We start from the raw sequence: 27,756 nt of genomic DNA, 5'->3' as shown, positions 1-27,756 counted from the left end.
TCGAAATATCTTTAAAGATTTGTTAAGATTTGATTTCTGTGGTCTGAGGCAAGGCATCCCTATGACAATGAATTCGAAAACCCTGAGAACAAAGAGTCCCTGAGCAAGAGAGAGGAACGACCATGCCACCTTATGTGTGCTTGGAAAAGAATCGATTTGCGCCAATTAACTTCGTCATATCTGTCTGTCGGTCCGCATGTGACGACGACAGAATCACCAGACCGATTTCGGTGACCCTCGATATGTATTGAAGAGTACAGTCTTCCGGGATGTAAAGCCAAGTTGTCCACTATGAGTAAAATTCTAACATACTACACAATGTTACGTCACAGAAGATAATATTCTTCACGAGGACCACTGTGAGAATTTCAAATTCAACATTAATTTAATCTATTTAATTTTATGGCCCATGTCAGTAAAGGATCTATCTCATCAACTGATCACCAGAGGAAGAAATATATATGTTCAGTAGAAGTTACATTTATTCACAGAATACATATGTTATGTCTTTTACAACATTTACATAAAGCTTGATAATTTCAATACAATATAATGACATACGACGTGCAAGTAGATGCCAGGGAAGCCATTTTACAGTATGATCTTCCGCCATTTCCTTGCCATCTGGTGGAACTCTGCAGCTAGACCAAGATATGCATCGCGTATGCGTTTGACTGTTTCTGTTTGGATTTTCTGTGCTGCAGGTGTGTGAAATGCTAAGAAACGGGGCATCCTATGTGTGGGACGACGAGATGAAAGTGCCGTACGCAGTGCAGGGAGACCAGTGGGTTGGGTTCGATGATGAGCGATCCATCAGGAACAAAATGCACTGGATTAAAGATAACGGATATGCTGGAGCCATGGTGTGGACCGTAGATATGGATGACTTCACAGGCGCCATCTGCGGTGGTGATGTTAAGTACCCACTGATTGGGGCCATGAGGTATGTCGAGGAACAAGGCACTCTTTGCAGAAATAGAACCTTGAGAATGGATGGGCAGGTGCTTCAGGCTACGGGACCCAATGCGTGTAATCCTAATGTGGCAGGCAAACCAGCGAACCAGAGAGCCTCAACTTACTCCAACCCTGTTATGGAGTACAGTAAGGGAGAAGAGTAAGGTCATGTCATAGCTCAGGCAGCTAGTCGCCGGTTTCCCAACGTGGCGGCCCGGGCTCGATCCTAGGCCGTGTCACGTGGGATTTGTGGTGGACACAATTACACTGGGGCAGTTTTTCTCCGAGTATTTCTATTTAACCAGCCAGTTCTCGTCCCACCAAATGCTCCACACTCATTTTTCAGTCGGGATGGTTCAATAGGCTAATTAGTTGCCGACGTACCAAGTGAATTCAGTCTCACCCAACCCCACGAAATTAAAAAATTCAATTAAATTCGAAAATAGTAAATAACGTGCCATAGGCGAAAGACACGCACTTCCTTCAAAATCTCGTTTCCTGTATTTATTATTTATCTCCTTGTGATTGCAGTATTTTCTTTGCACCACATGTATTGCAGTTATGAAACAGTAAAAGGTTAAAAACTGCCTTATCCAACCAACTATATAAAGAAATATTCCTTTATGTTTCTCAACACGGATCTAACAGAGAACTCTGAAGAAAGTTATGATATCTACTACGTATTCGCAGTCGGCATAGCGACTGGCTACGTTCTGGACGACCGAGGGGTCAGAGTTTGAGTCCCGGTAGGGTCAAGAATTTTATCTTCTCCAAATCGTCCAGACCGGCTCTGGGGCCCACCCAGCCTCCTATCCAATGGGTACTGTGGGCTCCTTCCTCAGGGGTATAGCGGCAGGGTCCTGAAGCTGACTACTCACCTCCAGCTAGTGCAGAGGCCAAGAAAATGTGGGTCTATATATCCACTCCCCCATACACCTTTAAAGCGTAGTGCTTAATTAGTCAAGCGCAGGGACAATTTTACCTTTACCTTCATTCTGGGAGGAACGTAAGGAAATCATGGCTGTTAAAGCGGTGTGCAAAGATTGCTACAGGGGCTCTGGAAGCCGTTCAAAATCCTCGCTTGCAATCTTGTATATTAAATTATATGAATATGCTGAATTCCTTAATTTGAGTGCTAACATTCTTCACAGATTTGTCCGCTATACATACTGCGATGTCACAGAGAAACCAACCATATCTCGGCCGTGGAACGGATGCCTCTCTTCATTACTGATAACCTCTGAACACCATGCTTTTAAAATGCAGTAATCTGACTTTTCATGGAGAAGACTCACTCAGTGTCTTTCCCTCCTTCTCTCTCTAAACATCATAAGTCAAACTTTTCAGCAGTGCTGTCATTATCATGCCATTTTTAGGTTAAGATTTCACTGTAATGTACAAGTATACCAATTTATGTGACACTTACCAACAGTACATATATATAGGCTGCGATGTAGATATAGCTGTTTAATTTAGAAAAAGACAATGTTTCTATACATGTGTTCTTACACATCTCTTTCAGGGAAGAACTCAGGGGACTTGCAAGGTCTAACAATGCAAAGGATGTAGACTGGAGCAAGGTTGCCAACTCTGTCAGCATAGAAACAACTACAAAGCCGCCACCAATCAAGATATCAGTTAGCGAGGTATTGAAACGTGTCAGACCACTGAAACAGACCGCTGATTCTACTGCTGTTCTTACTGCTGTTGATCCACACGGTAAGCAGTTTCACTACGGGCCTCCCTGTATGTCTCAAGAGCGAAACGGATGTTGTGAACTAATATCCTTCAGCTGAAGGAAGTGCAGTAACTAAGATGTAGTTGAGGACAAAAGCTATTTCACAAAGAACAGGAAAAAAAAGGTTCTTTTTCTTTATTTCTTCCATTGTCTTTTCTTTCTGTTATCCTCTCTTATACTGTGTGTTTCTGCTCTTTTTCTTCGATTGTCAGTTCTTTTTGCTGTCTTTATTTCTTTCCCTCCTTGTTTAATCCTGTATCTTCCTTATTTTTAAATCTTTTCTTACTCTGTGTTTCTTCCTTTGATGCCAGCAATTATTTTGCCTAGATGTTTAGTCCCGGGGCATGAGGTTCTGTTTAAATCGAAGATTGCACGCGTGTTGCTCTGACAGGGACGCAACTGAGACTGATACCGTTACTGGAATTGTTTCAAATTTCTCCAACAAGCATATTCTCCGAAACGTCAAAATTTCATTCTTCAAACCACATGATATCACATTTCAGAAGATCATAAACTTCCTGCCCACCGCCGAGAAAACCTCAGATCTCAGAGGTTCTTCTTATTTCTGTAGAGACTATACACGTATATCTACAGGCGCCGAGTACACCGAATGGCTACGGGCTGGAAGACCAAGGGGTTAGGGTTCGAGTCCCGGTAGGGTCAAGAATTTTTTCTTTTCCATGTCGTCCAGACCGACTCTGGGGTCCACCCAACTTCCCAGCCAACGGGTGCCAGGGGCTCTTTCCCGGGGTTAAACCGGCAGGGGCCTGAAGCTCACCACTCACTTCAAACTAGTGCCGAGGTCAAGAAAATGTGGATCTATATATCCACTCTCTCATACGCCTCCATGGCTTAGTGATTAGATGGTTAGGCACAGGGAGAACTTTATCTGTATCTAACCAAACACAGCGAACAATAGAAATTAGCGTCGCTTACACGCGGTTTCGTTTATTTGTTTGTTTTTCATGTTTTTGTTATTAGCAAGAATCATTCAAAACTGTGGCATTAAGTAATGGAATTTGTAGAGCGTTTAAGGGGTGAACTGCAAGGCGATTGTCTTTATGCTACACGGGCGGATATGAACGCTTCCTCTTAATTCCGCGGAAGAAAATCTTAACAATCAAAGAGATTGGTCAAGTAATTCCCCGCCTTTAATTGAACCTGAATGTTCGTTACTACATTAAAACAGCCTGTTATTAATTTCCTTACTTTAATCCAGTTAATCATAGCGTTTTTCTTTACGATTCATTTTAATATCATCCTCTCATGTATCATTTCAATACGACTCATAAATTTAAGTCTTAACGATTTGCTCCTGTCTCACAGATGTAGTTATTAGTAAAAATATCTGAGAATGAAATTTCCTTGTATGTTGCATTGTTAAAGAACAAACACACAATCAATAAATTTACATACTTGAAACTTTTGAAAAATACGACTGTAATACAGAAATAAAATAGACAGCACGTGGAATTCAAATCTCATAAATATTTTTGATTATCTAAACCACAAAGAATAATAGCTTCAGTGCATGAAATAAATCACAGAGGATTGCAGAATTATCACCAAGACTTTAACTGAGAACTGTCATAATGTGAATGAGTGGAAGTGACGTCAAACGGTGAGTCGATCGGTTGGGCCCGTCACATATCGTCACCTCGATAGGAAGACACGGATGCTCCCTACTGCATGTCACTCCTCCAGCTGCAGAATCGCGGGTCACAGTTAAGAGTCTAGCGATCACTACTGATACCAAGAGCATTATGCCCATTCACGGTACTTATTCCCATAGCAAACAGCGATGCTTCCCGTAAATAATAAGGGGTTGGTCGTCGTTTGTTCCTGCGAGGAAAAAAATACGTAAATATATATCCCCTATACACAATATAATTCCGTATATATTATATACGTATGCAATGTATATTATTTAGAAATGTAGTCTCTAAAGAGTCGAGCTCGTCTTCAGTTTATTTCAGTAGTGATATTAATACTGCGGCGTACATAATGTCTGTTCTAGTGACAGAATATACCAACAAAGGACAACGACCTTTCATTTGACTTCTGTTGTCAAATGTGAAAACTAGTGAAATCATGGAAGAACGACCTATCTGTAGGGTGATTACTGCATGAGCTTCAGAGAATTTAAGAATGTAACGGAACTATCAAAGGAGTCTGGACAAGTTTGTTTACAAGCTTTCTGGGCAGATACCGGTGGTGAAATGTTTAGATATTAAGGATCTAGTTTAACGGCGTAGCCTGTACATCGAAGAAAACGGCGTTCGTTCATATGCAGCTCTCGATTTGATATAAATTTTAAAGTACTTGTGAAGCCGAACCGACTGGAAGCAAGAAAAATTTAAAACAGCATTTCAATATTAATTTACAGAAAAGTTTGTAAATCTTGAAATGGAACTTCGAAATTGTGTGTCACATTGCATAGAGGACACGGAGAATTCTGTAACGAAGGATAAAGGACCAAGTTCCTAGGCTGTATCAATGAATTTCCCTGTAAGGTATAATTAAATTCCTGTGTAGTGGTCTGGGAATTGCCATTCGTAACGTCAAAATTTCCTAACCCAAATCTTTTTTCTCTATGGCTCTACAGCCCTTTGGACCTTGGCCGCTTTTTCAGTTTCTTAACCATATACGCAGTCGGTAGGACTTCTTAGACGGGGGATCAGCCAGCCGCAAGGTCGCTGCCTACACACAGGACAACTCAAACACGTAATAAACGCAAACAGACATCCATGCCTCGAATGGGATTCGAACCCACGATCCAAGTTTTTGAGTGGCCGAAGACGGTTCATGCCTTAGACCGCGCGGCCACTGTGCTCAGCGAAACGAAATCTACCCAGCTAATTTTAATCACTGGAAGTTTGTTTAATAATCATTTCGAAGATGAAATATCAAGTCAAACATTCCTCATTACGTATTCATTCTGTTCACATGTGCGAAGAACACACAATGAAGAGTGAAGCTAGAATTTTAAACAAGGTGGAACTTTTGGCTACTTCCTGTATTCCCTTCTTTCTCGCAGAACTACGAGTGTACAGTCATGCGTTCCTGAACAGCGCCGTGTATAATTACGGTGTGAATTGACCTGATTTCTTTGCCTTACTTACAGACTGAAAATGTACAGCATGCAGCAAAATCCTTGCAACTTATTCTGCCGTATTAAAATGCCTCGCACAAGACGTTTTTTTTCCTTGGCACTACAGCCCCAGTGGGCCTAGGCCTACCTCCATGAACTCTTCGTTCACTTCCGTTTTTCTAGATTTTACTTGGCACTTAGGGCTCCTTGGGCGGGTGATCAGCTCGTCGCAAGGTCTCTACCTGTACACAAACACAGAAAAACGCACATACACAAACTAAACATCCATGCCCTGAGTGGGATTCGAACGCATGATCCCGGTTTCCAAGCGAGCGGAGACAGTACATGCCTTAGACCGCTCGGCTACCGTGACCGGCCATCATACTACATAAATGGTGAAAATTAAATATGTAAAACTGCGTTTTATACTAGTGTAAAACTCGGTCTATCAACCTAGGAAAAGGACGTACGCTACATTGAAGGTGTCTGAGAATAGGATATTGAGACCATTTTGATTTGCGAGAGTAGAATTAACTTGAAGATAGAGAAATTTACGTCGTGAAGAGCTTCATATTTGGTAAATAGACTTGAAAGGATTCTGACGATGGTGTATCTGTACAGAACGTTGTGGTTTTTTGTCTTCTATATACCAGACGATGGATAGAGTCCAAAATAAGCCTGCTAGTTCTGTACTTAATAATTCGTAGTTTTCACTAAATATTGGACAATTAGCATAGACAATTCATGAATTGTGAGGCAGGCGAATCATGTTAAGACGTATGGGGAGATGAGACATGCCAACATTTTGGTCAGAAAATCTGACGGGAAAAATTTCTTTTGAGACTTATGCCTAGACAGAAGAGTAATATTAAACTAGATCCTAGAAAAACAGAAAGTCAGAATTCGGACTGAGTTCAACTGGCTCAGGATAAATCCAGTGGCGGGATCTTATGAACATAGTAATTAATATTCAGGTTCCATAAGAGATTAGGTATTTCTTGACCTGTAGAAGGACCATCAATTTATATAGAAACACTTTGGTGCAGAGAATTAGTTAGATCTTTGAGAGGTACTAGAAAGTGTCTTATATCAAGTTTTCGTTTTAGGTAAAAAACAGAAAATATTAAAACGATCAAGAACGAGACGGAAATGGTAGGTAGCATGCATGGGAGAAAACAGGAGTGCATACAGAGTTTTTGTAGGAAATCCTGAAAGAAAGATACCACTAGGAAGACACAGACGTGGATGGGAGGGTAGTATCGAAGCATGAATGACGGTATGAACTTACTGAGGTGAGAAGCAGTAGCAGGCTCTTATACATGAGGAAATGAAACTTCGGGCACCGTGCAATGCTGGCAATTTCTTGAGCAAATGTGGCTTGTGGAGAAGGATTCAGCACTATGGAATTATTTGCTTAGTTAGTTAACAATATGGCTGCTACATGAAGGATGATAGCTGACGAATCTTTGTAATTTGTTGATTGAAATTTATGTAAAGGCATTTTTGTATCACGAAGGGTTTTGAATCCCAGGCCTATATAGAGAGAGGTCCAATAGGATTATTTTAACCAGGCATCTATCGTAGAGGGTCCCAAATATACTACGATATTTTTTAAAACTTTATAATGAGTAAGCAAGAATGTGAGAATTCCTCCTAATCTAATTATTGACTTTATTCTTGGCTTTTCATCTATAATCGTTCGAGAGCAAATCAGATTGTTTAAAGTACTTGTTAGGAGTGGGATAGGACTCCACATTTGTGCATGGCCTGGGTTCCGTTTAACCTCTCACAGGCCCTGCTAAAACCTAATTCTACAATCCTTTAAAACCAAAAATAATGTACCAAGTCAGAGATGACAGCTTTTACTTCCTGTCATTCATACTGTGTTACATGTTCCATTTTAATTTACACCAAACCGAACAGATGTCATTAACGTCAGAGGTGGACGTGGTGAATGGACTTTTCTTGCATAATCGACTCCACCCTATTCTCTGGTCTCTCCGCTTATGGCCAGTATCGTTTCATATATATGCTTCTGTGACTGGAGAAATGCACAGAGTTTAATGAACCAGCGCCTAGAGCCTGGAAAGTGACTTGTTAGAACGTAATACCCTGAACTTTATTGACAACAGAAGACCAAAAGCGCCTTTCTCTTATCGGTATTTCATATGTTGGGTCCAGCTGCTGCTATACTCATGCCTCACGCAAAATTAATTTAAATTGATTAATGTAAAACTTTTTCTTTTATTATGGACCTTATTTTAAAATAATTTACAGGATGTAAGACTATATTATATTCCGACAGAGCACGAGAATATAGCAGTAGCACGTTGATGGTAGAGGGTCGAATCTAGGTCGGTTTTCCGGTTATCCATGCTTAAAATTGTCGGGTTCCTTTCAGATTTCTTCAGTGTTTCCAGCCGAATTAGCGTGTATATTTTGAAATAGCCCATGGCTGTCTGTTACATAGCCTGTTCCTCACCAACTACGTTCACTTTTGCATCACTTATTAGGCATCCCATGCCGAGTGAGTTGGCTCAAACTGCTAAACAGTAACCGACAGCCGAAATACGAACTATCGTGGTTTCCCCAGGCTTTTCAGAAAATAACGGGCCAGTACCTTAAATAAGCGACTTATTTCCAAATACTTTCCAATTTATTGATAATCCAAATATTGGGCATTGTATAGTCTGGAATTACTAATAACATTAAATAAAGTACAAATAAATATTAGACAATGTGTAACCTCCTCTGTGGTTTAGTGGTCAGAGTTCCTGGCTAAAGATCCAGAGGTCCCGTGTTCGATTCTCGCCGCTACCAGATTTTCTGATAAGTAGTGGATCTGAAACGGGGTCCACTCAGCCTCGTGAGGATAACTGAGGAGCTAGTTCAAGGAAATAGAGGGTCCGGTCTAGAAAACTGAGTGATCCATTGCACTGACCACGTGACAGACAGCCTATATCAGCAAAAGTTGTCACTAACTTCACGGACAAGTGGCTGTCGCTAGGTCGGTATAGTTCGCTTGCGGACTACAGGCCACGGAATTTGTTTTTGTAACCTAGTAAGTTGGAACCGGGGGCACGCGGTAGCGTAGTTGGTTGAGGCACTATGCTACAAGACGGAAGGTCGCGGGTTCAAGTCCCTATGAGGTCATTGCATTTTTTTCAATTGACCTAATCCTTCCAGCCGCACTATGGCCCTGGGGTCGACTCAGCCTCTAACAGAAATGAGTACCAGGAATTAATTAAATAATTTTCCTGGGGAGTAAAGCGCGGCAGGCGCGTAAGGCTGACAACCTTACCGCCATCTTTGAGCCGATTGTTTAGAAAATGTGGGACCCTCAACGTCTCACAACCCTATGGGTCTTCACGGCCTGTTACAGGGATACTTTACAAAGTAGATAATTTTCAGTTCAGTGTGACTTCGCTTTTACCTAGTTAATTGAAACCGCGTATTCAAGCAATTCATAAATGAACCAGCCAACGGGCAGGAACCATGTTCGCTACAGTGTCCACAATATTCCGAAGTTAGCTCTAATCCTGAGTTATTTGAATCAAGTCCACACTGTCGCATCCTATTTGTCTAAGATTAATTTTGATACTATCATCCCATCTGCGCTTAGGTCTCCTAAGTCTTCCACTTCTTTCCAGTTTCCAGCTAAAATTCTGTATATATTTCTCCGTCCCCCTATGCGTGTTACGTACCCCGCCCATCTCATCCTCCAATCCTGCATCTCTAGAATACATTTAGATCGAAGCTGGGACTGATCAGTGCCTCTGTTCCTTCTCAAACAGCACAAAAGAAAAACATTGTTACACAAATTGACACTTTTCCCAATAATGTTTTATAGAAATTTTAAACGAAATCGTCTGCATATTGGTATAAAGTATAATATTCAGCTCGTGAAATGAGCGCATAATGGAGGCTATTTTCTTATGTCTGTCAGGATTTTCATCTCAGAAACTACTTAATAGATTTCGATTAAAGTTTGTATTGGAATGCCACCGAATTTGGAATTAATATTCGCAGTCGTGAGTCCAGTATAGTGGTATCCTGTACATTAATTTCAAATCGAACATTTGTTAAATCAAGCTACTAAATCGTACCAAATTATGAATATGGCACACAGTATTAATGGCATTAAACTCCGTGACCTGTAGTCCCCAAGCGAACTAGACCGACTGAGCGACCACCGCTGGCCGGCGAAGTTAGTGCCAACTTTTACGGATAGAGTGTCAAGTGGTTAGACTAACGGATCCCCACGGCCCTCAATCTCGGTTTTCTAGACCGGAGCCGCTATTTCCTAGAACTAGCTCCTCAGTTATCCTCACGAGGCTGAGTGGAGCCTGTTTCAGACCCACTACTTCTCAGAAAACCTGGTAGCGCCGGGAATCGAACACGGGACCTCTGGATCTGTAGCCAGGAACTCTGACCACTAGACTACAGAGGTATTAAGATATAGAAATTTGATTTGAGACGTTCTGCTATATGATAAAAATTTAAGGATTCTGAAGAAAATTTAAGACCCTGCGCAGTGCTCCATGCTTTGTAGCACTAGAATTGAATCTGCAATAAACGAAAATTACTGCTATTAAGGTATAAAAATGTGAACGGAGAAGTTCATGGAGTTAGGCCTAGGCCCACTAGGGCTGTAGTGCCAAGGGGAAGAAAAAAGGTATAAAAATAGGGCCGCGCCATAGCTCAACGGTTAGTCGCTGGCTTCCCACCGCGGCGGCCCGGGTTCGATCCCGGGTCTGGTCAATGGTGATTTGTGGTGGACAAAGTGGCACTGGGGCAGGTTTTCTCCGAGTACTTCTGTTTCCCCTGCCAATCTTTATTCCACGAATTGCTCCACAATCACCCTCACCTATCATCTGGGGCTGGTACAATAGGCCAGAAGTGGACGCAGCACAAGGGACTAAGATCGCGTACAGAGACTACCAAAGTAATCATTTCACCTTCTGTATAAGAAGGTACGAAAGTAGGCCTAAGTAGATAATAATGCAACTGCACCGCTTCATGTTGCGTTTGAGCCAGAGATAGCGAAATTTTCAAATTTTGTCAAAACAAAATATCTTCAGTTTTTCACTTCTGCGCCGTATATTTCCATTCTTTTTTGAGACGCGATTTAATAACTGCCACACTTTATTCTCCCGTGATCACTCTGCCCCTTAATGCGTTATATTTGAGCGCTCTCCCCTGAAGTTTTCCAGCCATGTGTACACTTTTCTCTGGCTCATATAACCTGTCATTCTTAGACAAATTCACAAAGTTTTGCACCGTACACCCTCCGTTGTTCCTGTCTGGTGTGTTATACCAATAAAGCAGATATATTAAATATTTCACTATATTAAAATTTTTCAAAAAACACTGAATGAAACCAGATGAAAGTGAATGGAAGATGTGTATTTTATATCCGCCATTATTCTCGGTGCATGCAACAGCAATTTGAGATAAACTGAAATGTTTTGACTTGTTTACTTTCACCCTTGTGTTCCAGTACGCGGGCCTCAGGTGTTCTGTTACATGACGAGCTGGTCCCAGAAGAGACCAGGTGCTGGCAAGTTCACTCCAGAGAACGTCGATCCCTTGCTGTGCACTCACGTGATTTACGCCTTCGCAACTCTCAAGGACCACAAACTGGCCGCAGCAGATGAGAAGGACATTGAGATGTATGAAAGGATGGTAGCCTTGCGCGAGAAGAACCCCAACCTCAAGGTATCAGGGGGTGCATGAACAATGACAGTCTTTGTATATGCCTTGAAATTTGTGGCGCTACATAGTGCTGACGTCGTAATTACTAAGAGGACAAAATCCTCTCTATTAAGTACGAAAGAATAGCTCCTTGACTGTGCATTCTAAATCTTTCATTTCTACTTAAGAAAGGGATACATTGCAACGTAAGGATTGTGAGTAAATATAAAATACGTTCTCTAAACTGGTATGATTTATTATATTTTTAAGTCCGGAAATCTAGGTACATCTCGTACATGCCCTCAAACACAATATTCTAAAGAAAAAAGTTTAGAAATCACCGTTTAACCTGACGCAAGCGTCACCAGTATATCATTAAGACTGAAACTTTATATATATTGTTTACATTCCCTACAGAACGGACAATACTTTGTAAGATGAGGCATCGACTAAATAATTAACATTAATTAACTACATCTACATCACGAGCCTCCTATACAATTTTATATACACAAAATATAGAATATTCCAATTTGTCCGTGGGAAAGCAACAAAATTACAAAACCAACGACTGATTCGATGATGTAAAACATAGACAAAGAATTTTATTCTTGTTTTATACTATAACTTCTGTTTTATGTAATCTAATTTGTTGTATTATTACGTCAAGTATTTTATATAATTATATACTGTATCCAATTTTACTAGTACTGCGGTTCAGTGGTGTATATATGTTGGCCATGTATTTCCCTGATGATGGCTATTGAAANAGAGGTCCCCGGATACATTGTTATTTAATTTAAGATTATAATAAATAAAATATGGAATTTTTAATTGAGTTGTTTACTTTTGTCATGTATTGTCGTTTGCACAGTTTAGAAAATTTCAAATTAAAAAAATTAAATTTGCTTTGTAGTCTGTCAGTTGGATTGTGCTTAGATTTTTATAAATACAAAGGAGTTTAAAAAATAATAGCCATTATAAGAAGTGTGTAGTTGTGGACACACTCCTCGGTCCACGAAAATTGTTAACTTTTATAGCTTTACGTTTATTGAAAATGAATTATAATTTGTCAATACAAAAAGAAAACAACAAAATCCGTGGTTTTAGTCGGCAAGCGAACTATACCGACCGAGCGACCGCCGCTTGTCGGCGAAGTTATTATCAAATTTAGCGGATAGAGGGTGTCGCGTGGTAAGAGCAACGAATTCCCACGGCCGTTAAGTTCGGTTTTCTAGACCGGAGCCGCTATCACCTTGAAATAGCTGCTCAATTATCCTCACGAGGCTGAGTGGACCCTGTTCCAGACCCACTACTTCTCAGAAAATCTGGTAACGCCGGGAATCGAACACGAACCTCTGAATCTGTAGCTAGGATCTCTGACCACTAGACCATAGAGGTGGTCTTATAATTTGTCTATGAACTATCAAAATATCTCTGTTATACATCTATTTCTCACATCCGTCACCTCCACTGTCCCGAGAGTGAAGGATAATAGTTTGTATTAATTATTATTAGCATTCTGTGGCGTTAATATAGTAGGAAAATATAAAGCTGTACAGGCAGTTTTGCTTGAACCTAATTCTAATAGCACGTTTTCTAGCTGCGGAAACCACACATCGAATCTTGTAAGAGATGACAGTGTTGAAACGTACATGAAGGCTATACTACACTTTGGTAGAATTCATTAAGCAAATGAATAATTTCTTTAGCAGCAATCCACGGAGATGGACTATTTTCATGAAACTTGTTCCTGTTTCACTTCGCGCCATGTCGAAAACGAGATGGTCTGCACGAATCAATTCAGTTAGACCATTTGCCAAACATCAACTATTCGGTCTGCTGTGGAAGAAACGGAACTTCTAAAACTGTAGCCATGTGAAGTTTCCAAATTATAATCTACATAGGAATATGTAGATACATTCAAATGCATTCTTTTATAAAGGGCATGGATTGAAAATTTGAACCTTATTGCAACAAACAAATTTACTGATCGAAGTTTGCGGTTCCAGATATTGAGATGAGAGACATAGATTGTCTTATTTCAAACGCTGGAAAGTCCGTGAGGAATGCGAGAATATATATCGATANATAGAGTTTCAAACAACCTACACCCTTAAAGCACAATCCAAAGCTGAAAATCTCTCTCGTTTTTCTTTCAGTTGTCGATTCGGTATTACGAGAGAGAGTCAGTAAGTAGGTCACAAATGGAAGTAAAACAGCTATAATGCATGTAATAGGTCGAGATATGTCGAGAAATAAAAGTTTTTGCCAGTTTCGTATATCACGTTTTATTTTTTATATTAATTTGTGATCTATTTACTGACTTCCCCTTTTAGCTGGATTTACACGGCGTTTTGAATTACTAAGCGAAATTTGTAACTTTTTTGGAACCCCTTGGGCTCTTTAACGATTTAACTATTTTCAATAATGTAAATTCTATTCGCCCTTAATTTGGTCGGTATTTCTCGTGCTATTGTCAAATTATGTATCAAATAAATGTAAATAATATGTAAATTTTAAGCACTGTAAATCGTTTTTCTTATTTAATTTAAAATTTCTTTCAATAAATTATAAGAAATCCAATTTTTAACAATTATTTATTGTGTACACTAACAAATTTATATGACTTTCAGAGTGAGGTGGGGATCCCACCCTTCTCAGGCCCTGTACACAAGTTAAAACATGCAGCATACTACAATATTTTATGCTGGAGGCTTGGAAGTTTGTAGGTAATGACAGAATGAATTTCTGAATATTGCATAATTTTGTTGCAGATTCTGCTGGCTATTGGAGGGTGGGCATTTGGGTCTACTCCATTCAAGGAACTGACTTCCAACGTATACCGAATGAACCAGTTCGTATACGAAGCCATTGAGCTACTCAGAGACTACAAGTTCAACGGACTGGATGTGGACTGGGAATATCCCAGGTAATTGGTTCAAGATTAAATTGTCATAAGAGATTTTTGTTTTGTTTTGTTTTGTTTTGTTTTGTTTGGATCAGTGATATTCACAATATTTCAGAAGCTGTCTCTATGGGTCTGTCTGTGTGGATAAGTGAAAAGATTGTGTTAACTGTGGGCTTGTTAAACAAGACTTATATTTTGGTCATATTTTGTCAAAATCATTACTGCTCATGATTTCCTTGAAACATAAGACTTGTGCATAACTTCTTCTGTTTTGCTCTCTGATAACATTATAAATGGAGTCATGTCTGTTATCTCTGAACAGGGGGGCTGATGACCGTGCTGCCTATGTAAATCTACTCAAGGAGTTAAGATTGGCATTTGAAGGAGAGGCCAAGAGCTCTGGTGAACCTCGCCTCCTGCTTACAGCAGCTGTTCCAGCCAGCTTTGAAGCCATTGCAGCAGGGTAAGCCCATTATAGCAGAAGAATATGGCATGACACCTTTCAGAATTCTGATGGCCTGTACTGTTTTTAGATATGTTTTGGACCCTTCCTCATGATAATTTCATGGGTTACATTGACACATTGATTACTGTAATCATTCTAAAATATTTCATATGATCAGTTTGCCCTTAATAATTCTCATTTTCTGAACTGTGTGCAGTGTCTAGTTTCAAAATTGGATCTATTTGCGTCAGCAAGTCAAAAGGTGAAGGGGGGGGGCATTAATTCAGTTGAATTAGTTAGAAGAGTTTTATTATCTGGAATATAACGCCTTATAAGCCGTTAAAAGGCAACTGACATTTTGGCAGAAAATTACACCTACATCTTCAGGCTTTAAGAGTAAGCCAATCAGAATCAGTATGATGCAGGCAGCAAGCAAGCTTCATTGCTTCATTGAATTGAATTGAATTGAATTTATTTACATTCTATAAATCCTAAGCAGGTTAGTACCTTTGGATACAGAACAAGTCAAAAGGTTACATACATAAGTACAGGCAATTTTAGCTTAAAAATTAATATAACTTAATTTTACATCATTCTCTATTTACATTGAAGTATTCATCTAAAGAGTAGAAGGAATGAGCATGTAGATAATTCTTTAACTCTGATTTAAACTTTTTAGTATCATTGCCCAAGTTTTTAATACTTTGTGGCAGATTGTTGAACACTTTTATGCCAGTAAAGTAGACTCCTTTTTGATATACTGATAAAGTTGATGAGGGTAGGTGGAAGTTATATTTTTGTCTAGTATTCATGTTATAGACATCAGAATTTAATTTGAATTTATCTTTGTTGTAAACAACAAATAGGAGAAGCGATAATATGTATTGCGATTGAAGAGGTAGAATTTTTAATTTCTTAAATAATTCTCTACATGAATCTCTACTTCTACATCCTGTAATGATTCTAATTATATTCTTTTGTATTTTAAAAATTATTACACTATGTGAAGAGTTCCCCCAAAATATTAATCCATAGTTCATAATAGAATGAAAGTAGGCATGGTAAACCATCTTCAATGTTTCCTGTGACATAAAAGGCTTAATTGATCTCATCGCATAGCAAGCTGCATTTAATTTAGGTATAATTTGTTCAATATGTATTTTCCAAGACAGTGTACTGTCTACATGTATTCCAAGGAATTTTGTATCAAGTACTTTACAGATTAATTTGTTGGCATAACTGATGTCCAGATCAATTTGGTGGTTGTTTTTAGTTGTGAATGATATGTAATGGGTTTTATCAAAATTTAATGAGAGTAAATTGGCTTCGAACCATCTGTTGAAGGCTTCAAATACAATATTTATGTCATTTTTAAAGTTTTCAAATTTAGAGTTCTTAAATATTATACTAGTGTCATCTGCATATAGAATTGGTTTAGATTTATTGTTAATGGTTTTAAATAGATCATTTATGTAGAGAAGAAAAAGTACATGCACACAGATCATTAATAAGAATTCCAAAGAAGGAAATCTTTCTCTCCGGAATCATAAATAAAGTGTATTTGTAGGGTATTGTAGCCCAGTAAATCCAGCAACTTGTATGCAGCATTCTAAAATCCCATACTGGCTTTTGCAGTTACGATGTTCCGGAGATTTCGAAGTACCTGGACTTCATTAATGTGATGACATACGATTTCCACGGGCAGTGGGAGCGGCAAGTTGGGCATAACAGCCCTCTTTATCCTTTGGAGAGTGCCACTAGCTATCAGAAGAAGCTCACCGTTGTAAGTTAGAAAATATAATATAGTGGATCCACCTTAAGAGGGTCCTGTTTAAAATTGTTTCCTGCCTAAAAAAATTAAATCATTGGGTCCCAAAAATAATCTCATGGGATTAATATATTTATATCCTATTCAAAACGTTTCTCAGATAAAACGATATCCCACCAGAAACGAGCAATTTTAAATACATACATCAAACAGTTTACACACTTAAGTTTTTGGCAGATTATGTTACACATATACAGAAATGAATGGCAAACAAAACAGACACTCACATAAATCAAATATGTCATAGCACTCAGCAGCACTCAGTGGCACTTAATGAATGACAGACATTTGGTGTAATTAGTAATGATTTTCTGACCATCCAGCCATCTGGCTGTATTGTAGATGAAATACAGTGTACGAAATAAATGATATACAAAGGTATTAATGCAACAGGATGCTCAAATGCAATATTATTAGTGTCAACACTAATTAATATTATGGCAAATAAGGAAAACATGCTTTCAGCAATGTACAATTACGTAAGATCTAAAAGTTTGTGATGATGGCACATTGATACAAATATTATGTTTCTGGACATTATCCTTTGTCCTGCTTTGAGTTGGTACCATACACAGAATCTGTCTCTCCAGGGATGACATTCATTCTGATAGTTCTCTGGTGCAAGGCCTCGTCCTTGTGAAGTTTTTAATATTTTAATGTTTTGTCTTAGCTCTCGCAGTTGAAAACTTCTAATTATTAGAAGATTAAATCAGTGCTCCTAAAGTGCTTTAGGCAGAAACTGGTGTTAAATAAATTAATTCAAGGTCCAATGATGAGATAGAAGCCTGAACAAATAGTCTGAAAGATAAACACTGAATTCACACCATTGAATGGATGTCATAATCAATTAATGAAACTTGCAAGGCTTAGCCAAGGAACCATGAGTGAGCAAACCAAAAGTATAATTGCAGTCACACAATCAAAGGACAAATGGATAATAAAGTCTTTGAAATGAAAATATTGTAGGTGTCTTCTTTGGCAAGTTCCTGCAGCGAATCTGTCACCACCAGCAAGGAATACTGTCAAGTATCTGCAGATTGATATCAGAAAGCTGGATTCAGTGGAATGTCAGAACCTCATAGTTAAGATGATGACTCAGTTCTCTCATCTGGGTAGATGTTCAGAAAATGAACATGACATTCACATTTGAAGAGTATATAGAGCTGCTGACAGCCTTCTTCTTGTGCAGTTCAGAAATTTTATGATCTCTGTACTGATGAAGACGAAGAGAAGAGAGCAGCATGTAAACCGATTCATAAGTACAGTGAAGCAGTGCAGTGTTTGGATACAATACCACCACTTCCTTAGTGGCATTCCTGAGGTGCCAAAGTCAAGCATCAGAAACCTCTGGGAAATGGAAAATTTTGCTTTAAACTTGCTTGAAAACCAAGTAGAACAAACTATGCTAAATATTTTCTTCTAGAAAGAACATCATTTAAAACAGACAATTTGACTTTAACCATGACAGAAGGAATATGTAGTATATATTTTGAATAAAAATGGAAGGGTTGCCATTAAATGAACATATGTTATTTATTTATTAATTCACGACATGTTTCGGCCCAGATAGGCCATCTTCAAGTGGGGATTCTTTAGCAAATACACAAATGGTGATAGACTACATTTAAATTACAGTGCTAATATAAAACACATTTGTGTGATGGCACCTCCTCCATTTTTATTTGTAAGCACCACAAACAGGATGGAACACTATGGAATTGTATATTTCAAAGCCTGATTATTTAAAGTGTTTTCAGCCATTTATTCAGTGCAAGAATACAATGTTTATTCTGTTGCTTTTCTCTAATGGATATAATTAACTCTATAAACATTTTGAAACCTACCATCTCCTCATAAGAAGTTTATGTTCTTGGCCCCATGGAGACTTTTTAAAATTGATCCATTGTAATCTATAAGACTGTGTAGTGAATGCCATGTGAGCAAATTTATCATTCACAGGAGACAGGAAAGTTCCATCTTAACACTGTTGCATGATTCACATTGCCATTTTCTGGGTTAGGAAACCATGTAATCTGGTATGTACATCTCAAATTTTCATGAAGATGGAGGCAGTATGTTCCTCTGAAACACTTGTTCTCTCCTACCAGTCTATATTTCATAACCAAGAAGACAATAATACCAGCCTTGACTGTCATGAGAACCTCAAACCTCATATTGTGGTATGAGCTGGGGTGGAAATAGTTTTCAAAAACTAGGTAATGTTCCATATTAATATTAAAAAATAGTCCAGAAAAATTACCCAACACATATTAAAAGAAATTAACAGAATGTAAGAATGAGGATTCATTCCAACATGCATTGTTCCTGGAATTTGTAATCATGACATCTTAATTTCTACCAAAGCCTAACTGCATTTCCAGGTCTGGGTTATGACAGTACCTATATTTGATTTCTGTATAGTCTAGAGTTGTTAGGTTTTTTTGAACACTATGGACTAAAATTATCAGAACATTGCAAGGATGTTAAAATATGTCAGGTAATCTCTAAAATAATTTATTGATAAAATCTATTCCAATATTTAAAATATACAGTATATATTGTATACCTGACAAAATATTTATGTTTTTTCAACATGATTACCAAAACAGAAATATCAGAGTTTTCAGCTTTTAAACAAAATAAANCTTACAACATAAGTCATTGTTGTACAGAATATAGTTATTTTTGACTCTATCCATCATCTGGTATATAGAAGACAAAAACCCACAAGGTTTTGGAGACTGGATCTGTCTCCATCTTCAGGTGGATGGGGCAGGATAGACCTCAGTTGGGCCTGTTAGAAAGAGCTAGTCTCAATCACTGGACCAGTCCAGTAGGCCCAACTGAGTAGGTTTATCCTGCCCCATCCACCTGAGAATGAAGACAGATCCAGTCTCCGAAACGTTGTGGTTCTTTGTCTTCTATATACCAGACAATGGATAGAGTAAAAAATAAGCCTAATAGTTCTGTACAGCATACACCATCGTCAGAATCCTCAAGTCTACAATTCATTGTTCTCTGGAGTTTATCATTTCTGCCAAGAACGGTTTTATAGTTGAAAATTCTCAATAGCAGATAGATATTTATTTAATGGAAATGACTTTATATCCTGGAACATTTGCACACCTTTATTTTTAATCCCAAATTAATTTCTTGTATTGCCTGAACAGCTGTAGAAAATACAAAACTATGACAACTTCCTGTATCCTGTTAACTATATTTAGAAACAGTACCTGATGTAAATCACAAAATGTTGAAAATATAAGACAGTAGTCATTACAGACAAGGTTATTATTTACAGGACTTCAGTGCACGTGAATGGGTGAAGCAAGGTGCCCCCAAGGAGAAACTTATGATTGGTATGCCGACCTATGGCCGCTCTTTTACCCTAGTTGATCCCACAAAGTTTGACATTGGAGCTCCTGCCTCTGGAGGTGGTACACCTGGCAAGTACACCGGTGAAGCTGGCTTTATGTCGTATTATGAGGTAATCCCCTTATGCTATCCATACTCACAGCTATACATAATAACACAACGCTAGCAATGCTTTCTACTAGATAATTTGCATATTCTGAAATATATTAAAACTGGCTTATAATGAAAATTCAATGAATCTGAACAGTCTCATGTTTCTTAAGAGTTTCCACTTAACACAGTCTTGCAGAAAAAAAATATCGCATAATATGTTCCCTGCGTATTTATGACACAAATCACAAGCCAGGAATTCCTGCTGTAAGTGTATGTAGATCATATTGATATTGAAAAAATGCACATTTTTTAGTTATTTCTAAATTTTTTCCTCTGTCATTTTCCTAGCTGTAGGCGCTCCAACATCAGAAATATTAGCTGAAGTGTATATTAAAAACATGGAACACAAACAAATACACTCAATATTAATAAAACACCCAGTCTATAAAACCGAGATTAACGATCGTGAGAATCCGTTGCGCTGACGTGACACTTTCTATCCGCAAAGTTGGCACTACCTTTGCAGACAAGTGGCGGTCATTCGGTGAGTATGGTGCACTTGCAGACTAAAAGCCATGGAGTTATTTTATTAATAAAACACAAATAATCAGTTTAGATATGTGGATAACATTCGTTTCATTTATGACCAAAAGAAAGCAAACACAGATGAAACATTGGCTAAATCCAACAGACGACAACCAACTGCAAAATTCACTATGGAAAAGGAATTACACAACTCCATTAACTTTCTTCATCTTTCAGTACACTGCAGGGAAAATTAAATCAATTTACAATATACAGAAAACCCACTCAAACAGGTACCTTAATACCCGGTAACTCCTGCAATCCACACAAACATAGAATAACAAGTATCAGCTATATAGTAAACATGTATCCAATATCTAAAGAAGAGAAAGAAGAAACTAAACATTTTATAAAATGCACAAAAACAAACTTCATGGTTTCAGTTCGCAAGCCAACTATTCTGACTGAGTGACCGCCTTTTGTCGGCAAAGTTACCACCAACCTTACAATATAACATAACTTGTCGTCACTTTAGTCCTGTTGTCAATAAGATATTTATTTTCCACTTCAATTCCAAAAGTTTGAACCTTAAAGAGTGAATTAAATGTAACATCCAAAATCGTTTTTCTTATCATAATAAATGAGAAGAATATTTCTTACTTTGAAATTCCCATATTACCTAAATAAGTAACTCCATGGCGCAGAATACTTAAGAATCTAATATTCATTCATCTGATTAAGAAATTTCCAGCATTTATGAAATCCTGAAGTTCATTACCATGTTTGCGAGAATCCAGCACCGGACCCTACCCTAAGCCAGCTGAAAAGAGTAAGCATCCTCATGCTTTCTTTCTTTCAAATCTGCTCCAATAATGCAGAGCAAAATCATGACATAAAGATAGCTAACAGATGTTTTGAAAATGTGGCACAGTTCAGATATTTGAGTACGATTATAACAAATCAAAATCTGATTCAGGAGGAAATTAAGAGAATGAATTCAGGAAATGCTTTGTACCATTCAGTCCACAACTTTTTGTCTTCTCATCTACTGTCTAAAAACGTAAAAATTGGAAGAAACATAACTATAATTTTGCCAGTGGTTCTGTATGGGTGTGAAACTTGGTTTCTGACAATAAGGGAAGAACACAGACTAAGGGTGTTTGAGAACACAGTGCTGAGGAGAATATCTGGATCGAAGAGAGATGAAGTCATATGAGATTGGAGAAAATTACATAATGAAGAGCTTCATAACTTGTACTCTTCTCCAAGTATAATTAGAATGATCAGGTCAAGGAGGGTGAGGTGGGCAGGGCATGTAGTACAAATGGGGGAGACAAGGAATGCGTACAGGATATTGATGGGAAAGCCAGAAGGAAAGAGACCATTAGGAAGACCAAGACGTAGCTGGGTGAACAGTATTAAAATGGATCTTATAAAGATAGGGTGGGATGGTATGGACTGGATCGACCTGGTTCAGGATAGGGACTGGCAGAGGGCTCTTGTGAATATGGTAATGAACCTTTGGGTTCCATAAAATTGTTAGAAGTTCTTGAGTAGCTGCAAAATTAGCGGCTTCTCAAGAAGGGCTCAGCTCCATGAGTGAGTGAAAACTGTTCCAGTATTATTCTCTTGATGTGTCTCATTCTTCCATATGGTTTCCTCCCTAGAGGTTTTCTTACTAATATTTTGTGTGCATTACTCATCTCATATAAGATGTTACACATATATAAAAAACTAATCTGAAAATGTTACACATCTGTAACATTTATAAAAACAACAATAACAGAAGAAGAAGAGGAAGAGGAGGAGGCGACTCCAATTCTTCCACCAAACAAGTTTTCCAGCCTTGACATTATTTTATAACAACATATATAGGACACTTCACGAAACACAAACATGAGGTGTAAATACAAAATATAGTCACGTTTTAGGAGTGTGACTATAGACGGGGTATGGATTGGATATTGGATTTATTGAACACTTATACACATCACTTGGAAATACAAGTAATTACAGTGCTATTGCCAATCTAGACACTTCAAAAATCAATAGCATACATAAGTCTTTTCTCAGCCTGCTGTGTCTCCAACAGTCATTCCTTAGCAACGGCTTCTAACAGTGGAGATTCTTCATCTTCCTGCACTCAGGTCCTCTTGTCACAGCCGTCCATGCAGAACTCTTGTCAACTGTCAAATCAACTACGAGTATAGCACCATCTCTTCTCAGCCTCCCTTGCAGAGCTCAACTCTCAACTTACTGGGTCACAGGTTGCCAGCCATTTCACACCAACCTCTTAGTCTTATCTTCACAGGCTGACTTTCAACTGACAACTGAAATGAATTTCCCAGATTGTCTTCTTTTTAATTTCTTGGCAGTGACCACATAGAAAACACCCCATTTTCATTGTAACTCTATTATTGTGTGCATCTCATTTCTGTGGGAATGTGTTTACCATGCTGTTATTCAGAAACGGCCATTTGTTTATTTGTCTATTGTGTAGCAATGGTTGTACTCTTTCATTTTGAGGTCTTCACCTAGCAATTGGTCTATATGCCACAATATTCTGTTGTAGGTCTGTGATTTCCTGCATGGTGAGAACACAACTCTGGTTTGGGACAATGAACAGCAAGTGCCATTTGCTTATCGCAAGGACCAGTGGGTTGGCTTTGATGATGAAAGGAGTCTCAAGACAAAGGTAATTTCTTTGTAAATGACAAGAGTGGAAAGGTCACTTTAGCAGAGCTTTCTGAAAATGTTTTTTGTGACAAATCTAAAGTTCTCACAGTAAAGAGAGTAAAGTCTTTATGTTCTCTGTGATTTTGGATGTCAGAATGTAGTTGATGTTTATTTATTTCAGATAGAAATCCACTATTACATCGCTAATTGAGCTTCAGATCCACAAGCTCAGAAATTACATTTCCTTAGTTTGCTGTTAAACATTCACCATATCAAAAACTGACTGATTTAAGATAAAAGCTGAAACTCTTAATGAGGTCTGTATTTTTTATTGTGCATGAACATTTTGTATATAGCTGTTTTTGAGAAAGCTGGCAAATTTTGATTTGAGCTTCACATAAAGTAAAGATTATATCAGACCAATACAGATTATAATTAAATTTTCCTCTCAATTTTTAATGCAGGTCCTTAACATTAAACTGCACCAGAACAACAAAAGAAAAACTTCAATTATGAATAAAATATTCAAATGGACAAAGTTCCACTGACTACAAATAATACAGCTGTTTGGTTAAAAATCCCGGTTGGAGAACGTTTATAAGTAAATTTATCACACTCACACTTCTTCAGCTGCATTCACTTTACCTTTGCACAAAGACAAAGTTCTATCTGAAGCTCAACTTTTTAACAAGGTGATCAGCAGTTCAGGCTCTAGACATATACCTGTATTTTGTTATCGTCAATTAAGAGGAAAGATGATATGATGGGATAATTGCATAGCTCTTCATTTGTGCTACTAATTCTACACCACTGAGATTAGTTGCAAAAGGATGTTTTCATGCATTCCTCTCTCTGTCAAACAGATGGCCTGGCTCAAGGAGGAAGGCTTTGGAGGTATCATGATTTGGTCTGTGGATATGGACGACTTCCGTGGTCAGTGTGGAACTGGCAAGTACCCACTGATTAACGCAATGAGGCAAGAACTGGAAGGATATACAGTGAAACTGGAATATGATGGGCCATATGAGGGAACTGGTGGGGGTGGTGCTTACACTACTAAAGATCGTAAGTAATGTACATTCACGTCCATTTTCAGGAAAACAATTAAGCAAGACATTATATCATAGTTTGCAATTATGTAACAACAGTAGAATTAACTGCAAATATGAAGTTTTGGAAGAAATAATAATTCCTCCTTTCCTTAAAGTGCTTCAATCCATATTGCAAGGCCAGAAGGAATTAGCCTTATATACAAGGAAGAGTCAGTAAATAGGTCACAAATGGGTATAAAATGGAAAACATGTGATATTCAAAACAGGAAATCTTTTACTTCTCAACATATCCTCCACCAACAGTGATACACTTGTCCCATTGCTACACCAGTGCCTCAAAACCCACAGCACACAAGTTTCTGACTGTTGTCTCAGAAAATTTCACATATCTGTTTCATCATCTGAATTTTTCATATATCATTGAGAGAATTTCTTGATCCAATTGTGAAATGCTTTACATGACAAACACTTCCCCAAATAAAGAAGAAACATTTCTTTACGGATATCATTTGCATTGAGTCCTTTTGCCCACAAAAAAAAATGCACATCAGAATGCTGCCCTTCGATAACGGTCACCATTTTGACTACTGAAACCAGCTGTCTGCTAGCTAGATTATCATGAAGCTGTACTGAGCTGCTACCTAGTGATACACATAGGAAAATTATTAGATTCATTACAGCTGTTTTACTTCCATTTATGACCTAGTTACCTCATATAACCCCTAAGGCTTACAATTCTGTCTTTATTCTGTATTTATGTATTAGTCATTGCTGTATAGGTATGTCTGCCAGGAGAAATGGGAACTACATATGTGTCGATCCATACTGAAGTCATGGCCTTTATGGAAGACAAATTTCCACTATTGACAATGTGCATATTCAACAAGACTGTGATTTACAGCAGTAATGCCAATACCTATTAACGAAACTTATAAGGAGTCTGTCAGTGTCTTTTGGTATCTGTGAGCAAAATCACTCAATCATTGAAACTTATCAGTAGTCTAATTTTGACTGAAAGGAATATCTCTATCTTGTTTAGTGCTGAACTAGACAATGACCACTATGATGCTCTGCTGCCAGTTGAAAAAGAAAGGTTATGTATTTTTGAAAGGTTTGCTTGTAAGGGCAGTCTGTGCTGAAAATATTTCCTCTAGGTAGCACCACTGTTTGGTGTATATTGTTATTCTATCATGTTTAGTGTTTTGGTATAAATGCAGGTATCTTAGGGTTTTCTGACAATGTTAATTGTTAACAACTACCTGCAGAAATGTCTTCAGATTTTATGCTAGTAAATAAAAAATTATGTAAGGTAAGAGTGATCCATTTTTATACACATTAATGCTAGTACACATTCAGGCACACAGTCACAATTGTGATTATTGACAAAGATGAATATTTCATCAAAATTTGTATGTACCATGTGTTTATGATACGTATCTGTAAAACAAATTTCATACTGATTGGTCCAGTAGTTCGTTACTTATCATTGCCAAACTGAAAGCTAAATAAAGAATTGTCTTTGCTGTCATGTTTTTGCTCCCCTTCACACAAACACACACACACAAAAGCCTTGACAAAAGTTGTTTATTTTTGAAAATCTACTATCACACAAAGTTTCAGGACTCTATGCTAACGGCACATTTGCTGCTGAAGCTTGCACTGTCACAATGTTGGCATTAGTAATAGCAGGTAATGTAAAGAAAAAAACACAAGATCACTTCTAGAGACAAAACAGTTTATGAAAAGTCGTGAATTCAATTAATTCAAAATTTGTTATGAAGTGACAAAAAACACACACTGAAATCGTGGAACCTAAACTGTAAGCCTGTCTTTCCTTAGAAAACTGGAAAAGAATAATAACTGTTCAGACTTTTAACTTAATTTCACGTATGGCTGTGTAACTGTTTGATCTACTGATGAGAAAACTAACTACATCTTGCTCTCACTGTGAGAGACAAATTTTAATTAACCTAACTGATGTTACAGCTACATCAGTGGTTTGTGAAGAGGAAGATGGGCACATCTCATACCACCCAGACAAAGCAGACTGCACCATGTACTATATGTGTGAAGGAGAAAGGAAGCATCACATGCCTTGCCCATCCAACCTGGTCTTCAACCCCAATGAAAATGTGTGTGACTGGCCAGAGAATGTAGAGGGCTGTATGCATCACACTCAAGCCCCACCTACGGCTAAGAGGAAATAGAAATAGGTTTAATAAGCAAAATTTTATATAAATGAGAAAAAAGACAATCAAGAAGAAATATTTTGAGAAGGTATTCACTTGCCACTGCCTTACAGCATTTCAGTAGTAATCTTTCAGTGTTCATATGTGAATGCTGACTTTTTACTCCCATGATCAAGTTAGATCCTGTGTAACAAAAAGAGAAACAGTGAAAATTTTGCCAACACCAACTAATTTAGATACAGAAAACAAGATTGAAAAATGTATGGTTTCCTGCATAAATGCTTCCAAATTTATGATCATGCATGTCTTCTAACTAGTGCGCAGCAACATTTATGAAATAACTGAATACCTGAGTTTTAATACACTTTGATACAGAGAAGGCATCTTTTATATAGCTTATAAATTAAGCTTCATTTTATAGCAATATGATATTTATTACATACATATTAATTTACATAACTTCCAGATTTATCTGTTAGATCATTCAAGAATCTTGTTAAAACAAATATTTAAAGTCTTTTCCAGGTAGGTATAAACGTATGACAGACACATTAGATAAAGAAATAAATAAGTTGGTTTGCAATTTTATGCAAACTCTTATACTTCATAGTATTAATGCCCATTCTCATATGTGCATTTTCCATTGCAGTGTTAGTAATATCTATTCACACGTTCTCCTAACAAAAGAAAATATAAGGATATGTTGAAGTTATGGGATAAACGTTATATGTGTGCATAAATAAACACTGTTAATAAAATCAGGACAAAAATTATTAAACTAGATACACAACTTTAATAATAAGAGGGCATATGAATAACAGAAAACTTAAAGTTAGCTGTTGTGAAAATAATTTAATATATGCAAGAGAAAGGGATTTCATTCAATTATTTTGTGGTACTGATGTATATTCCGTTGTCTAACAAAAGTTTATATATCAAGGTAAAAGATTAGGAAGATATTGCAAACAGCACAAAGTAGGAAAAATGCTTGTTATGTAAATGTTCTAATGACACAAATTTAAATTATTTTCAAAATATAAATCATTTTGCACCTTACAGATATTTTCAATCTGTCTCCCATTCTACGACAGATATGAGTTTTAACGCATTACATCATTTAAAGCACATCTCTAAGTGTGTGTACTGTAACTTACATTTGAAAAAGCAAATATGAAAATATGTTTT

The 27,756-nt window shown here is 37.7% G+C and overlaps 1 protein-coding gene across 1 annotated transcript in view; it reads left to right on the top strand.

Moving 5' to 3' along the window:
* LOC111868818 (probable chitinase 10) overlaps positions 1–27,750 on the top strand; it is a gene marked incomplete at its 5' end in the record, with an annotated part of 42,239 nt that extends 14,489 nt beyond the window's left edge. The window contains 10 exon segments of the mRNA XM_023859827.2: positions 705–943; positions 2,477–2,673; positions 11,284–11,501; positions 14,255–14,409; positions 14,711–14,851; positions 16,469–16,616; positions 19,963–20,148; positions 23,227–23,349; positions 24,194–24,395; positions 26,369–27,750. Coding sequence (XP_023715595.2) covers positions 705–943; positions 2,477–2,673; positions 11,284–11,501; positions 14,255–14,409; positions 14,711–14,851; positions 16,469–16,616; positions 19,963–20,148; positions 23,227–23,349; positions 24,194–24,395; positions 26,369–26,589 — 1,830 coding nt within the window.
* Between the last annotated feature and the right edge of the window lie 6 nt (positions 27,751–27,756).

The sequence above is a fragment of the Cryptotermes secundus genome, unplaced genomic scaffold (assembly GCF_002891405.2).
Source record: "Cryptotermes secundus unplaced genomic scaffold, Csec_1.0 scaffold257, whole genome shotgun sequence".
In the NCBI taxonomy this organism is placed as follows: Eukaryota; Metazoa; Arthropoda; class Insecta; order Blattodea; family Kalotermitidae; genus Cryptotermes; species Cryptotermes secundus.
The sequence above is the reverse complement of the archived record's forward strand: the minus strand, read 5'-3'. Positions and strand labels throughout refer to the sequence as shown.